At 38.0% G+C, this 12,380-nt stretch overlaps 1 protein-coding gene across 3 annotated transcripts in view; it reads left to right on the top strand.

Annotated features, from left to right (window-relative positions):
• ACOX3 (acyl-CoA oxidase 3, pristanoyl) overlaps positions 1–12,380 on the top strand; it is a 79,541-nt gene that overhangs the window by 9,872 nt on the left and 57,289 nt on the right. For all 3 annotated transcript variants that reach the window (XM_020992145.2, XM_020992146.2, XM_020992148.1), the window contains 4 exons: positions 768–842; positions 1,846–1,935; positions 3,786–3,929; positions 8,720–8,808. In XM_020992145.2, the coding sequence (XP_020847804.1) occupies positions 768–842; positions 1,846–1,935; positions 3,786–3,929; positions 8,720–8,808 (398 nt within the window). The remainder of the gene's footprint in view (positions 1–767; positions 843–1,845; positions 1,936–3,785; positions 3,930–8,719; positions 8,809–12,380) is intronic.

Genomic DNA, 12,380 nt, shown 5'->3' with positions numbered 1-12,380 from the left:
TATAGTGCTTTCTCACAAAAGACCTGTAAGGCAGATAGAGCAGCTATTATTATCTCTGTTTTACAGGCAAGGAGTATTGAACTGAGTGAGAGCTTAAAGGATTTGTCCATGATCACAAAGCTAGTACATCTAGAGATTCTAACCTGAGTTTCCCAATATATCCAGCACTGTTTTCATTCCACCTCTATGAAAGCCATGGTGCTAAAAGGACAGTTATGTTTTCTGTTCTTTAAGATTATTACCCATGTTTGGCCTCTTATATTCTTTAATTTTCACAAATTAAAGAAATGAAAATAAGTCAGAGTGTCTACATCTTCCTCCTCTTGTCTGATGGCATGAAAGGTTTCATAGAAACAAATGCAGGCCTTTTCATTTCTGAAATAACACATTCTAGCTTTATATTGTTTTATTGTTTTTTTTCCCCTACCCATTCATGATCCTTTTCAGGTTTTAAAAATTCAATTTGAATTCTTTCTTACAAATCAACTTCTTTGGGTCAGAGATAATGTTTTACTACTAATATGTACTCAGGTTCTTAGGTAAGTATTGTAGTTCCTAATGTAGGAATCATAGGGAAAGGATCATAGAATTTTAGAGACGGAAGAAATACAACTCCAATCATCTGCTCCATTTTTCTCATTTTACATATGAGGAAACTAAGGCCCAGAGAAGAAAAAAGACATGGCAGAGATCACATAGGATACTCTGTGGCAGAGCTGGGATACAGTTTAACATTGCGTATTTAATTGTCAGTATTGTATTTTCAGGTTTTTGCTTCTACTATTCTGAATTCTGGGTCTCAAAGACATATACATTTTATTCAGAAAACCTTAAACATGGAGGTAAGTTTAAACTTAAGTGATAGATTGAATTCATTTTCTTTTGTTCTCTGTTTCATTGAAAATTATAAAAAGGGGAAAAATATAGATGAGAGTCTTCAGAAAGGGCAGTGTGCATGTTGTAGGAATGAATGGTTAGCTCTTTCTGCCATTTTGGGCCTCAAGCTACTTTACCTATACTCTCAAAGGGTAAAATTCTAATATTCTCTGAGCAAGCACTTCCTCAATGACTACTCTGTGAATGTTATTATAAAGCATAGTGGAGGAGAAACCTAAAACTATCCCTCTTTCTCCCATTGTACTCAGAAAGAATTGTGATGTCCATAGTGTGAGTACCCCTTCTCCAAGGCAGATTCCAACCCGTGGTCTACTTGGCTCCAAGTGTCGTATTCTGACCACTATGCAATGTTTTTGCTTTCTTCAGAACATCTCTTTTTATTTGCCAATTTATTCCAGTTAGATTGGGTATCGCTGTTTCATTAACAGCTTCAGGCCAACCAACAGAGTGACTTGTAGTAGTGCTCCTTAGCACACAATTTCATTCCAAGGAAAGAATTTAGATGAATTACAGATTAGTTGTATTGGGATAGTTTTCTGGACTTGTGACATGTTCTTCGAGAAAGAGAGAGTGATGGATTTTCCCTACCCCTGCCAAGCTCCATCTGATCAATTCCTGTTGTATCCTTCAAGGACCCACTCAAATATCAACTTTCTCTAAATATTTTCACCTCAAAAAGCCACGAGTTTTTTTTTCCTCCTCTGAACTGAGGAGGAGTACTCCACATTTCTTTCATTCAGTTTTTACATTTTATCTTATGTTGTAGTTATTTGTGTTCATGTCTTACTTCCCCTATTGGCTTGTAAACTCCAAGAAGCAGAAACCTTGTCTTCCTCTTCTTAGATCCCCAGTGTGGGACGTAGAGATCTGAATACATTTTTGTTGTATTGAATGGAGATGAAAAGTAAATATGTTCATTCTTCATTGACCTTGTGCTTGAATATTTAGATTTTTGGATGTTTTGCTCTGACTGAAGTAAGTCATGGGAGCAATACAAAGGCTATTCGAACAACTGCCCAATATGATCCCACCACTCAGGTTAGTATTACTGCATGGGTCTTTAGGTTCATAATACAAAAATGTCTAGTTGAATATTAATTTAAAGCTTTTAAGGTCAAAAATAATGTTAATAATTTGCATTAATAAATATACATGTGTTAGCACATCATGAAGGGAAATAAGTAATTAGGAAATAGAATATATTTGGGAATCAGAATCTGTTCATAAGTATGGATATTTTTGAAGGAATTTTTAGTAGTGGCAAATATGTGTTGGGGGAGCAAGAAAAAAAGTGTATGTTGACCTCCAACCCAATTATCTTTTGAAGTAAACTTCCCTTTAAGATTTTCCCAGTAGCCAATAGCAGTACAAAAGATGTCAGTGTTGAAGAAAAATCATGAGGTGCCCTTTGTCCCAGAAGCAGATGATTTCAAAAAGCTATGCATCTTAACATCCTTTGACTTTACTTTGAGTACACTCTGTTCGGAGGCAGTAATCTGTGCAGCAAAGCTGCTTTGCAAGTGGTCCTCATCATCTCTCTTTGCCTAGGACACTCCAAAGAGCTTGACAGGTTCCTTTGGTCAGTGAAGAAGTTTGGCATAGGATGACGTTGTGTCTTTGTGCTGTGATGACAGGTGTTTCTCAGCTTCTCCGTTAACTGTTTCTTCTGCTGATGGTTAAAGGTGGGGCATGGCTCAGAATGTTGAATTTTACACAGAAGTCTGCTAGCTAACTTTCATAGCAGGCTACCTACTGACTGGAGGCTTTGATATCCTAGGGCCAGTATGGCCTCTGACAGCCCTAAATAGCAGGATCCCACAAAAGTAAACCTGTCTTTAGGGCACACAGATGAGAGGACCTTTTTGTCCCCTACTAATGCAATGTAGTTAGCTGTACCAAGTATAAAGGTACAGATCATCTGGTGCTGTGTTCTCTATACAGTCAGTATTCCCTAAGTGACTCCATTCAGATACTCAATGACAAATTCCTACAAATGCTCACTTGCAGTCACTGTCTTCTGAGGAAGCTCTTCTGAGTGCTGAGGTACTGTTATTTCTGAAGACAACACAGCAGCAGATGAACATTCAAGACTATACTTATAAGAACACTCTCTAATGTATAGTTTATAGGAATCCATTTTTCTTTAAACATGGAGACTGCCGGTGGTATGCTTCAGGACTTAAAGGAGACTTCACGGGGTATGTTCCCTCTATCCACATAGATCCAAGTTACACTTTGTGCCTTAGTAAGTGGTCTTGGTGAGTTGCTATAGCCAAAAAAATTACTCATGCATCTTACTAAATTTATGTGAAAAAAAAATAAAAGAAAAAAAATAGGGCAGCTAGGTGGTGCAGTGGATAGAGCACCGGCCCTGAAGTCAGGAGGACCTGAGTTCAAATCCAGCCTCAGACCAAACACTTGGCATTTACTGGCTGTGTGACTGGATAGAGGGAACAGGCCCAATTGCCTAAAAAAAAGAAAAAAAAAAGAAAAAGTAAATTTATCTGGGCTAGTCCTCAGATAACAGAAATAGAGTACGTGGCTGGGTCTGTATTTGAGGCTTCTGGTGAACCTTTGTAAGGTCAAAATCCATTGTCATGACCTTCATGAACCCAGGGTCCTTTCCACAACATGGTAAGGGGATACAAATAGGGCTTTTGGCCTATGTTATTTCAAGGCCAGGGCTGTGTTAGCAATAAGATTAATGGCCCCAAATGTGTGCTCTTATACAAATTATCATAAATATGTAGTCATTTAAAAATTTGCGAAAAGTATTATAAGGTCATTTGACCACATCAGCAAAACATTGTGAAATAGCGCATTTAAAAAGGAAAATATGCCCACAACATATGTTCGGTTTCCTTACTAGTCCTTTTTGTACTGTGTAGGAGTTCATCATCAATTCTCCTGATTTCGAAGCTTCCAAATTTTGGATTGGTAATATGGGAAAGAGCGCCACTCATGCAGTTGTGTATGCCCAGTTATACACCCCAGGAGGCCAGTGCCGTGGATTGCATTCCTTTGTTGTACAGGTATGAATATATTATTTAAATTTTCCTCATTTTTCTTCAATAAGCAAAATTCTTTCCCTCCTGCCTTTCCCTTCTCCTCTACCTTAGGGGGAAAAACAAACAAACAAACAAGAAAACAAAACAAAACAAAACAAAAAACCCCTGTAACGATGTGCAAAGGTCAAGAGAATTATCTGAAGTTACATAACTGGTAGGTGGCAAATTCAAGCAAAATTAATTTCCCACATTGGCCATATCCAAAAAATATATGTCTTGGTATGCACCCTGAGTCTGTCGTACCTCTGTCAGGATGTGGGTAGCAGGCTTCATCTTCAGTCCTCTGGAATCACAGTTGATCATTAAAGAGTCCTTAAGTCTTTCAAAGTTCTTTATGTGGTTGTAGTTATTATATAAATTGTTCTCCTAGTAGTGCTTGTTTCATTTTACATCAGTTCATACGAGTCTTTCTAGGTTTCTCTGAAACTGTCATCTTCATTCCATTCTATTATGTTCATATACAGTAATTTGTTTAGCAATACATTCGTCCCATGTGACAGGTGCTCCTTAGTTTCCAGTTCTTTACCACCACAGAAAGAGCTGCTATGAATATTTTTGTACTAATGGGTCCTTTTCCTCTGTCTTGATATGTTTCAGATCTACTAGTGGTATCACTGGTCAAAATATATGTACATAGTTTAGTAACTTTTAAAAAAAATTTATTACTTAGTTATTTTTAGTATTCATTTAGTAATTTTTTGAGTTCCAAATTTCCTCCAGTCCCATGTTGCCAAAAAAAAAGCAATAAAATGAAGAAAGTAAAAATTTTATTTCAATCTGCATTTAGACTTCATCAGTTCTCTCTCTGGAGGTGGGGTAGATAGCATTTTTTCATCATGGGTCCCTTGGAATTTTATTAGATCATTGTATTGACCAGAGTAGTTAAGTCTTTCACAGCTGATCATCACACTTTACTGCTGTTATTGTGTACACTGTTCTCCTGGTTCTTCACTTTGCATCAGTTCATGTAAGTCTTCCCATGTTTTTCTGAAACCATCCTGCTTGTTGTTTCTTATAGGATAACGATATTTCATCACTAGTTTAGTAACTTTTTGGGCGTAGTTCCAAATTGTTTTCCACAATGGTCAGACCAATTCATGGATCTACCAGCAGTGCTTAATGTGCCTGTTTTCCTACAGCCCTTCCAACATTTGTCATTTTTTTTGTCTTTGTTGCCAATTTGATGACTCTGAGTACCTCGGAGTTGTTTTAATTCACATTTCTCTAATTATTAGTGATTGGGAACATTTTTTACGTGACTTTTGAGTACTTGGATTTTTTTCTTTGAAAACTTCTTGTTCATATCCTTTTATCTTTTATTTGGGCAGTTTTTTAATTGTAGAAAATCATAGGCTTTCAGAGCTGGAAGGAATTCTGATTCCTAAGGTGATATCTCATCTTTACATAGTCTTGTGGTTACAGAATACATCAACATCTGTTATCCACTTGAAAGGTGTTATGCTCCCCATATTACATATAATGAAATTGAGACTCGGGAAGGTCTCACAATCAGTACCTAGAGTTACATAATTGGTAAGTGGCAAATTCAGAATTTGAACTTAATCTGACAAGTATTTAGTATCTGTTATGGACTCAAGGCATCACCTTATGATCCTGATGTCTCTCCTCTGGACACTCCAGTTTATCAATATCCTTCTGAAACTGGTACCAAGAAATGAACAAATAAGGTCTGATGAGGACAGAATATGGTGGTACTGTTACTTTCTTCTTCCTTCAAGCAAGGCCTCTCAGTGCAGCTCAGTCAGCATTTTTGGCTGCCATCACCCTGCTGATTCATATTGAGCTTGCAATCCACTAAACCCCACCCCACATCTTTTTCAGAGTAACTACTACTAACTGTGCCTCCTCTATTTTTTTGGTATCCAAGTATAAGACTTTGAATTTGTTCCTATTGAATTTCATCATATTAGATTAAGCCCAATGCTGAAGCCTAACCAAAGCCTTTTGGATCCTGACTCTTTAATGCAGTGTATTAGGTATCTCTATCAGGTTTGTATCATCTGAAAGTTTGAGAATACCATCTATGTTTCTTACTTAGGCCAATGATAGAAATGTTAAATAGCATACAATCAGTCACAGATACTTGGGATATTCCACTAATGATCTTCCATGTTGACATTGCATCATTAATAATTAACTGTCCTTGAGTCTGGCCATTTAACCAGTTCTTGTATCCATTTGCTTGATTGTCCACATCTCTCCATCTTCTCCACGAGAATAGTATGAAATAGTTTGTCAAAAGCTTTGCTAAATTTAGGTAAACTACATCCATAGCCTTCCCTCTTCTACTAGCATCCCCCTCCTTGCTATTCCAGTAAAAAAAAGGCAATGAAGTTAATCTGACTTAACCTGTTCTTAATGAAACCATGCGGGTTCTTGCTTATCACCATTTCTTTATGTTTACTAATTATCTCTTTAATAATCTACTCTAGATATGTAGAAAAGGGATTCCAGGATAGAAAAGAGTGTGAAGTTGGACTGCAGGGTTGAAACTGAAGGGAAGAATGTGAAACCAGGGGAAGGCAAGGGGACCCCGAGAACAGAGAAAGGTGGAAAGTCCAAAGGTTATAGGAAGATTGAGAGGATGACTAGTCAGGCTAGGAAGGGTGTGTCAGGGGAACATGGAAGGGTAGAAAGCTATGATTAGAGAAGTAAATTTTAGAATTCTGGATTTTGCAAGTAATACAGTTATGGGTGATAGTAACATCTAAGACATGACTTTCATCTTATTCACCAGTGGGTGGCTAAAGTGGAGTGAGAGTATATATAGGTCAAGGGAGTTGAAGAGGTTAATGAACTGGGAGGGAGGGTGCTTTTGGGGAATCAGATTTTATGTTGAAATATGATAGCAGGGGCTGTGGTGAAGAGGGCTTGACAGAAAATGGAGAACAACCTGATGGCCTATGGATGACTGTAAGAAGGATCTGAACTGGGGCAGTGAAGGGGGGGAGATTGCTAGTAATGATGGCAAATGAATAGTCTGGAAATGGCAGTTGGGGCAAAGAGTAGTCCCAGTTCTCCTCTTGGTCTAATGTGTTAGGAGCATAAGAAGGACACCCATTACTGGAGAAGGTGGCCAAGAATGTAATGCCTTCTGGAAGGAGAAAGGCTTTCATGATAGTAAGATTGAAATCACATGGAAAGATGCTTGGAATGAAGGAAGTTTATTCAGAATGTGGCAGGAGTATCAGAAGGCACAATGGAAGGGGGAAAATGATGGGTTCTTTTGAGGCTGAAGACTGTGATCAGTGAGAATAAGAGAGCAGGAGAATTAGCACATAAAGGGGACTTTTGCCTCAGTAGATCAAGACTTAATTATAGGAATTGGTCAGACTGTAGTTCCTCATATACCAGGAAAGAAAGCATTGAGCCAGCAAGGAGGTTGGGTCTAGTGTCTGTTGGGCAAAGACCTAGTGGTCACAACCCCAGGGACCTAACTGAACTCATACTTTTTTTGTCTCATCCCAAGATGAATGGGGATGGTGCATGCTCAGAAGATATCCTGCATATAGAATATGCAGTTGGGTCTGATTGGGCCTCATGTCCAAGGCTTTGGTGCTATCGTGTACAAGACTTGGAGTCTATATGCTTAGTGGTTATATCACATAATTCAGGGAAGCCGGACAAATGAGTAATGAGTCCACGTGTGGCGATAGGTTCAGGGTGAAGGGATCTCCAAATCTAGTTGCTGGGCACTTAGGTAGTAAAGTAAGGCTTAGATATTGTTACTTAGTAATTTTAGTGACTCAAGGTATTTCTTCTGCAAAAGAGCAGTAGCTGAACAAGGAGTCTTCCAAATCCAGTCATTAAGAGGAATAATATCCCACTTTCTCCTGCGTCGTAATGGAGAAGTGAGGATGGGAGTCTTGGAGAGGGAGTCTTAGTGTTGGCAGTGGACCCCACCTGCACAAGGGTCTTGAGGGCTGATAGAATACTGGTGGGAAAGGGGAGATCGATGGAGTGTATTAAAAACAGGAGAATATGAGACTTCACATTATTTGGTCCAGCCCCTTCAATTTGCAATAATTGGTATTGAACTGACATTTTTCTTTCCATTGTAGCTTTTCAAGTTCCAATGAAATTTTTTTCTGAGTTGCTTTCATGGTAGAAGTAAATCTTCACGTTTGAATTTCCTAATTGTTAATTTGGCTCCTTACTACAGGTGTGTTTTTCCTAACTTGAGCTTTAAATATAATTTCTTCTCTTCAATTATGTTTGAAGATACTGATCGTATCAATATTTTTGCAGGCAACATTAAATTCTAGTTAAATTTAAAGCTTTTATAACCATAATTTTTCAGTTCACTATGTGATAATTTTAAATAATTAAATCAATTACATTTTAATATTAATTTTAAAAGAGTTAAAGTAATTTATAGAGAGAACTGAATCTTCATACCCACTTTTAAATGTCTTTACCTTTTAGGTAAGTATACTTATTGAAAGCCTACTTATCAATAACTGTTTGTAGAATATTTGCAGAAAGAAGTTTAGGACTTAAATATATAGAATTCAAAATCTTTTTTTCCCCATACACAAATATTAACCATATTTTCAAGTCATGGAAAAGTTTTGTCTTTCCACTAACTACTAAACCATTAATCGACAAGTACTTACTGCCATTCTGCTGATGATATACATTTGTTATAGGTATTTATATATTTACTTTAGAATTTAGTTTTTGCATGATTATAACATTATATTTTTCTCATCGGTTTTTATGGGCATAAACAGATACGAGATCCAAAGACACTTCTTCCAATGCCAGGAATCATGGTTGGTGACATAGGGAAGAAACTTGGACAGAATGGTTTGGACAATGGGTAAGTGAATACATCCCATTGGAGAAGTGCAGTTTGGTCCTACTTGAAATGATGTGTTTAAAATTATTTATGAATTAGATTCTTACTAGAAACCTAAGGCTCCCCTCCACTGCACCCCCTCCCCAGCAAACAAAAAAAAAAAAACTGAGACCCAGAGTTTGCAGAGTTAGGACTAGAACTCAGATATTGTGATTCCCAGTTTCATCAGTGTGGAAAGAGTGCTGGACCTTTGTGACCTTGGATAAATCACTTTATCTTTTATGAGACTTGATTTCCTCTGTGTGTAATATGGGTATTCATTGCACTATATGCCTCACATTGTCACACGAAAAGTACTATGTAAGACTTACAATGCTCTCTAAGTTCTGTGTGGAACTAGTGGCATGGGAGCTGAGCTTGGAAGGGTTTACATGATTCCAAGACATTTGAGGTGAGAAAGGAGTGTATTCCAGGCATGGGGGACAGTTCATGCAAAAAACACAAAGACTGGAGAAAGAATGTGGAAATGAGGAGCACAGCTAAGAGGCTAGTTTCTTTGTATCATAGATAGCATAAATAGTAAATAAGTGAAATGAGTTTGCAAAATACAAATAAAAGATGGGGGAGGTTTGGCTAGCAGAATAAGCACCCTTTGTCACATCAAAGATATATCAAATCAACAAGCATTTTGTAAGCACCTACTGAATGCCAGGCACTATGCTAAGCCCTAGACATACAAAGAAGGACAAAAACAGTCCTTACTATCAAGGAGCTCACAGTCTAATGGGGGAGACAACATTCAAACAACTATGTATTAAAAAGATGTATATATAGGACTAACTGGATATAATCTCAGAAGGAAGGCACTTGCAGAATGTAGGATTTTAGCTGAGACTTGAAAGAAGCCAGGGAAGCTAGGAGGTAGAAAGAAGAAGTGAGAGCATTCCAGAATCAGAGGTCAGCCAGTGACTGTGCAGACAGTCAGAAAATCTTAGTGTCTTGTACAAGAATAACAGCACGAATGTCCATGTCACTGAATGACAGAGTACGTGGAAGAGAACAAGGTATAAAAAGACCAAGTTATGAAGGGCTTAAAAAGCCAAATGGAGGATTTTATGTTGGGTCTTGAAAGTAATAGGGAACTGTTAGAGTTTGTTGAATGGGGATGGGGGTGGGCTGAAGTGGTCAGACCTGTACTTTAGGAAGATTCATTTGACTCCAGAGGAGAAGAGAGACTAAAATGGGGAGAGACTTGAGGCAGGGAGACCAGCCAGAGGTATATGTCTCTCTTCATGTTCTGCCTTCATGTCCAGCCTGCTAACACTCAGCAAATACTTCTTCATTACCTTCTGTATTATCTGGGCAACTGACATTCTTCATGCGCTTATTTTTTCCTCTGTGGGTTGGTAGGGAACATATATTAAAAAAGAAGATTGAATCAGTCAATTGAGAAGTAACTAGTAAATTGTCTAGGACTTCACTGATGTCCTTATGATGTCTGGAGAAAGTGAGATAGCCCCACAGCATTATGGGTAGACCCTCCATGATGGAGAGAACATCCACATTGGTAAGATCACATCCATTTGAGTCTTCATACAGTACCTTTTCACCAGAATCAATATGTAAAAATCCAGTTTACAAGAAAGAAAAATTAAGGAGTGATTTAGTATCAGCACATTCATGCCAGGACAGGATCCTCTATAGAACAGGCTTCCTCAATGAAGTATGATTAAGGTTATGATAACTCTGATTTATGTGCTACCTTTCAGTAATATATCTCTTTTCTGGCTCCCTTGAAGTCCTGCATACCTCATCATGGTATGTAAGTGATTGTAGGGTCTTGAAGGCCATGTTTGGGGAGCACAGAAAGGTTCCAAGCACTGGCTTGATGATGGGCAGACCTGCAGACCTCAATGCAGAGAAGGCCCTTCATAGGCAGAAGGCTGGTGACCAGCTAAGGAGTGTTTTCAGTCTCAGTAACTTCAGAAGACAGTCTGCTCAAATAGAGAGGGATTAAGATCTGCCCTGGGGACAGGAATCCCCAGGAGCACCCTAATGAGTGGCTATTGTGCAAAATGATTGGCCCCTTTCATTTGTTTTCCCTCTGAAGCCAGATTGCCCAGGCTTGGACAGAGACCAAGGAAAGGTGATTCCTTTCCTCAGCACTCACAGGGTTTTTTGTTCCACAGTTGTTGTTTGATCGTGTAACATAGAGACAGGGGGGGCTTGATGCTGAGGCATAAAATACTTTTTTTTTCCCCCTGAACTTTTATTTTTGCCAATTAACAAGCGTTTTATCTTCTCTCCCTCCCACCGCCATTGGAAAAAAAAAAGAAAAAGAAAACCCTAGTAAAAAATATGTGTAAGTGAGCAAAATAAATTCCCATATTGGCCATGTCTGAAAATTTATGTTCATTGAGTGTGCCTCTTCTCTGTTGGGAGGTAGACGACATGCTGCATCGTTGGTCTTTGGAAACCATGGTTGGTCACTGCACTAATCAGAGTTCTTAAGTCTTTCAGCTTTGTTTTCACAGTGTTATTGTTATTGTATACATTGTTCTCTTAGTTCTGCTCACTTAACTTCATAAAATACTCTTTCCAAACTAGGTTTAAGGTTCTTGGACATTAACATTGTGCAAATACTATTTTTTATTCACTTTTCTTAAATTTAAATTTTATTTATTGTTTTTATATGGCCTTCCAGCTTTTCGTTATTTCCAAGGATACAGATACCTACTAGCTGTGTGACTCTAGGCAACTCACAAAATCTCTCTGAGCTTGTTTCATCCACTGTAAAAGAGGATAATGATAGCACTTATTTCCCTCCCAGAATTATTGTGAGGATTAAATGAGATCACATATATAAAGCTCTTTGCAAACCTAAGTGCTATATACATGTTAGCTATTATTATTGTTGTTGTCATTATTATTATCATTATCATTCAGAAGCTGACATACTTATTTACAGTAAACCCCCTCAGTGCTCCATGGGTCTTTGATTTCATTGTACTCCCACTCCAACAGCCCTCTTTACTGCTTAGTAGACAGTTTGTTTTGAGTTGCTGTGATGGAAAAAAATATCATGGAAAATCCTGCCTTCTAGTGATGAACCTGTCTAAACTTAGCTAGATTTATATACAGGCAATAGATATTGAGGCCTTTATTGGGCCTGACCCAAGAGTTGCCAAAGATAATGCTCTGCTGGAATAGCTTTTTTTTTCCCTCTAAACTCCAAGGACATTTCTATTCCATGAAAAGCTATTGGGAGGAAACTTTAGCAAAGAATGGTAAATTAACAAAATGTAATGGGTTCTTATTTCTGTAATCAGTATTAGAACAAAGACTGTTAGAGTCAGAAGGAATCTAGCTCAACCACCTCACTTTACAGAGGAGAAAACTGAGGCCCAGACATGGAGAGTGACTTGGCCAGTTTTATACAGCTAATTATTGGCAAAGCCAAGACTAGAAGTCATGTTTCCTGACTTTTAATCTGGTGCTTTTTCTATCACACTATATATTGCCTCTATTTGCTTTCCTATTTTAAAAATCAACATCTTGTGGATTCTTCATTAAAAAACATTCAACTTGGTTCC

The sequence above is a fragment of the Phascolarctos cinereus genome, unplaced genomic scaffold (assembly GCF_003287225.1).
Source record: "Phascolarctos cinereus isolate Bilbo 61053 unplaced genomic scaffold, phaCin_HiC Scaffold_9;HRSCAF=440, whole genome shotgun sequence".
Classification (NCBI taxonomy): Eukaryota; Metazoa; Chordata; class Mammalia; order Diprotodontia; family Phascolarctidae; genus Phascolarctos; species Phascolarctos cinereus.
The sequence above is the reverse complement of the archived record's forward strand: the minus strand, read 5'-3'. Positions and strand labels throughout refer to the sequence as shown.